The 2,861-nt window shown below is 39.4% G+C and overlaps 1 protein-coding gene across 1 annotated transcript; it reads right to left on the reverse strand.

Moving 5' to 3' along the window:
- Nucleotides 1-1,328: 1,328 nt before the first annotated feature.
- Nucleotides 1,329-2,549, reverse strand: LOC308398741 (serum amyloid A-5 protein-like). The gene is made up of 3 exons (XM_080885523.1): nt 2,376-2,549; nt 2,116-2,254; nt 1,329-1,953 (listed from the first exon to the last, which is right to left on the reverse strand). Exons 1-3 carry the CDS (start codon nt 2,461-2,463, stop codon nt 1,815-1,817), a joined length of 366 nt encoding a protein of 121 aa, XP_080741649.1. The 5' UTR covers nt 2,464-2,549; the 3' UTR covers nt 1,329-1,814.
- Nucleotides 2,550-2,861: the final 312 nt, after the last annotated feature.

Genomic DNA, 2,861 nt, shown 5'->3' on the forward strand with positions numbered 1-2,861 from the left:
TCTCTTTTCTGATAATAACTCGATAATAACTCAAAGCTCTGTTTCCAGAAGGTGCTATAGATAAAACCTCTAAACAATGTTACTACCGAAAGGTGATTCATTTTTGAACTCTTTTAATGGCACAGGAACATGAATGGTTTGTTAGTGTATACAGAAAGACCATATGCAAAAATATTGTTGAAAAATAATACAACCCTGTATGTAAAAGTTGGTTCACTGTGTGAGATACGTAAAAACAGAATGCAATACTTTGCAAAATGTCTAAATCCTTTATTTTTTTTATAATGGTTAAAAGACAGCATAAGAAATGTTGACACTGATCAGTAAACCACTGCATGTCATTTGAAAAGCTTAAACTGAGAACAAAAACATATTAAAAAGGGCCAAGTACCTCCTGTTGCTTCAGAAATGATGTTCATTTTCTATTATTAATTTTGCAGCCTTACAGCCCTGTGCCTGCATAACGTCATTACCACATTAATATGCCTGTTGATAAGCTGAGCTGATAGCTTGCTCCACACTGAATATAAGTACAATAAATAATTCTAAAAGATGATTGCAAATTTTGGAGAGTCTTTAAAGTCAGAATCAGAAATAAATCAGGAAGCAGATTGTAAAATTGACATAAAAATGTATTTTTAACTGACTCGCTAACTAACTGTGTAGACCACAGCTGATCCATCTTGAACTTTATTGTGTGTAGAAAAAAAATATTGATGTGTTTTCACATCAATTATAGTAGCAGTAGTTAAGTGACAAGGACAATTTTCTCTACAAACACCACAGCCTCAGGTTTCAGACAGAAGACAGCACTGTCACCCAGTGGCTGCACCTGTGCATCACAACTGAGTCAACAACTAAAAGCGCTGCCAGAGATGGGGGAGGCTGAAATCTGACACAGAGAAGCAGACTGGAATATGTTTAAGAACACTGATGCTTTGTGTGTCATACACTGGAAAAATGGGACTTCTTAGCACTATCATTAATGAATATATTTTAACCATTTTGATTACTTTGGTCAAATTTGTGCTAAATAATCAATTTGACAATATACTTTAGGATGGTTGCTGGTGGTAAAGAGGCTGAAAATAAGAGACGGAGGACCAAAGCCCACACAGCAACAACATGAAAAATTTCTTGTCCAAAGTATCCTGGCATCTTGTTCATGAGTAAGGGAGAGGGGAGATTGAAAGATGAATTGGTGCGGTATCTGCAGGAATATGGGCACTGTACTGGTCCAGTGTGGTGAAGAGAGACCTGAGCATAAAAGCGAAGCTGCCAGTTGACATTCCTACCCTCACGTATGGTCATGAGCTCTGGGTAATGACTGAAAGAACAACGCTGTGTAAACAAGCAGTGGAAATGAGCTTTCCCCAAAGCATGGCAACGTGAGATGTTCTGGCCATGTCCTACTGAGAAGAGGCCCTGGGGTAGGCTCAGGAGACACTGGAGAGATTACTGGAAGTGCCCCGGGGTCACTGTAGCAGAAGGACAACTGACAGTATTTGGTTTTAAAAAATGTTTCTGTGGAAATGATGGACCTGACACCAACAGCTTTTGCAGTTTTACACGTTTTTTATTTGTTCAGTGTTTTTTCAATGGGCAACTTTCCTGCTTCCCCGCTTGTACCACACACACCACCCCACCTCAGGTCCCGGCACATCTTTTACAGGGGAGACGTGATCAGTTGATGGAGCTCAGGTATCTGAGCAACAACAAATTTGGGCTATTTAAAACACCATGTTTTCACTAACTCCAACACTAGAAGCGTCTTCATGCAGTTTTATTCTCCTGTAAGTCAATGAGCTTTGCGCTCAGTACTTGTTGGGAAGACCCTCGGGCCTGAAATGGTTGGGATCATTTCCGTCTCGCCCCCAACGGTTTGCCGCCTGATCAGCTTCGGAGTCCTCAGCGCCATGACCCAGTCTCTCCTGCACCCACTCTCTGGTGTTACTAAAATGGAAATAGACAGTGAATCCACCTATCTTCAGTAAGTACGTTTCAGAACAACATCAGAAACTGAAAAAATGAGAGAAGCAGAATTAGCAGCCTTAAAAAATTAGTGATTAGTTAATCAAAAATACAAATGAATTTCAGTAAAGTAGATTGTCAAACCTGATAACCTCAGCAGCCCATCTGCCTCCTGCTCCTCTGTGTGCAGCATCAGAGTTTCCTCTGGCATGAAAGTATTTGTCTGAATCTTTCCAGTTGGCCTCCCTCATGTCGCTGTAGGCTCGCCACATATCACCAGCCCCTGATCAGAATGACAGAAAACAGTACTGATAATAAATAATGACAACATTCGCAATTAAAATATCAAAATCTGAGAAATATGACAGATTGTTGTTAGGTATTTAAAATGCCATATTTCTAACCTTTAGCTGCTTCAATTGGGAAATTATACCACTGGGCATTGGTTTCCACAATTAGAATGAGAAAAATCCCAGCCACAAGCAACTTCATGGCTGCAGAAGTCACAAAATTTAAATCTAAACTGCTTTTTTTTTTTTTACACAGTTTAGACAAATCTTTAGAGCTCACTGAATAACTTACTACTGAGGGACGCACTGGTCTTATATTCTGTTCTGTACGATCATAGGATTACTCAATAATGGAAAGTTTTGGTCCATGTTTACAGAAAGGAAAGTTCAGCCAAGCACACCAGGCACCAGTTGTGAAATCGCAGGTATTCACAGCTGTGGAAAAAAAGAGCAAGCTTCATGTAAACCAAAACATCCGAGGGGTTTTTTGCTCATCATGAAAAATCTCTGTTCATTCCAATAAACTCTGCTGCCTTACCTTTATCAATGTATGTGCAGCAATTTATTACTATTAAAGTTATTTATTCATTTTTAGATGTG

This window comes from Rhamphochromis sp. 'chilingali' (assembly GCF_963969265.1).
Source record: "Rhamphochromis sp. 'chilingali' genome assembly, chromosome: 6".
In the NCBI taxonomy this organism is placed as follows: domain Eukaryota; kingdom Metazoa; phylum Chordata; class Actinopteri; order Cichliformes; family Cichlidae; genus Rhamphochromis; species Rhamphochromis sp. 'chilingali'.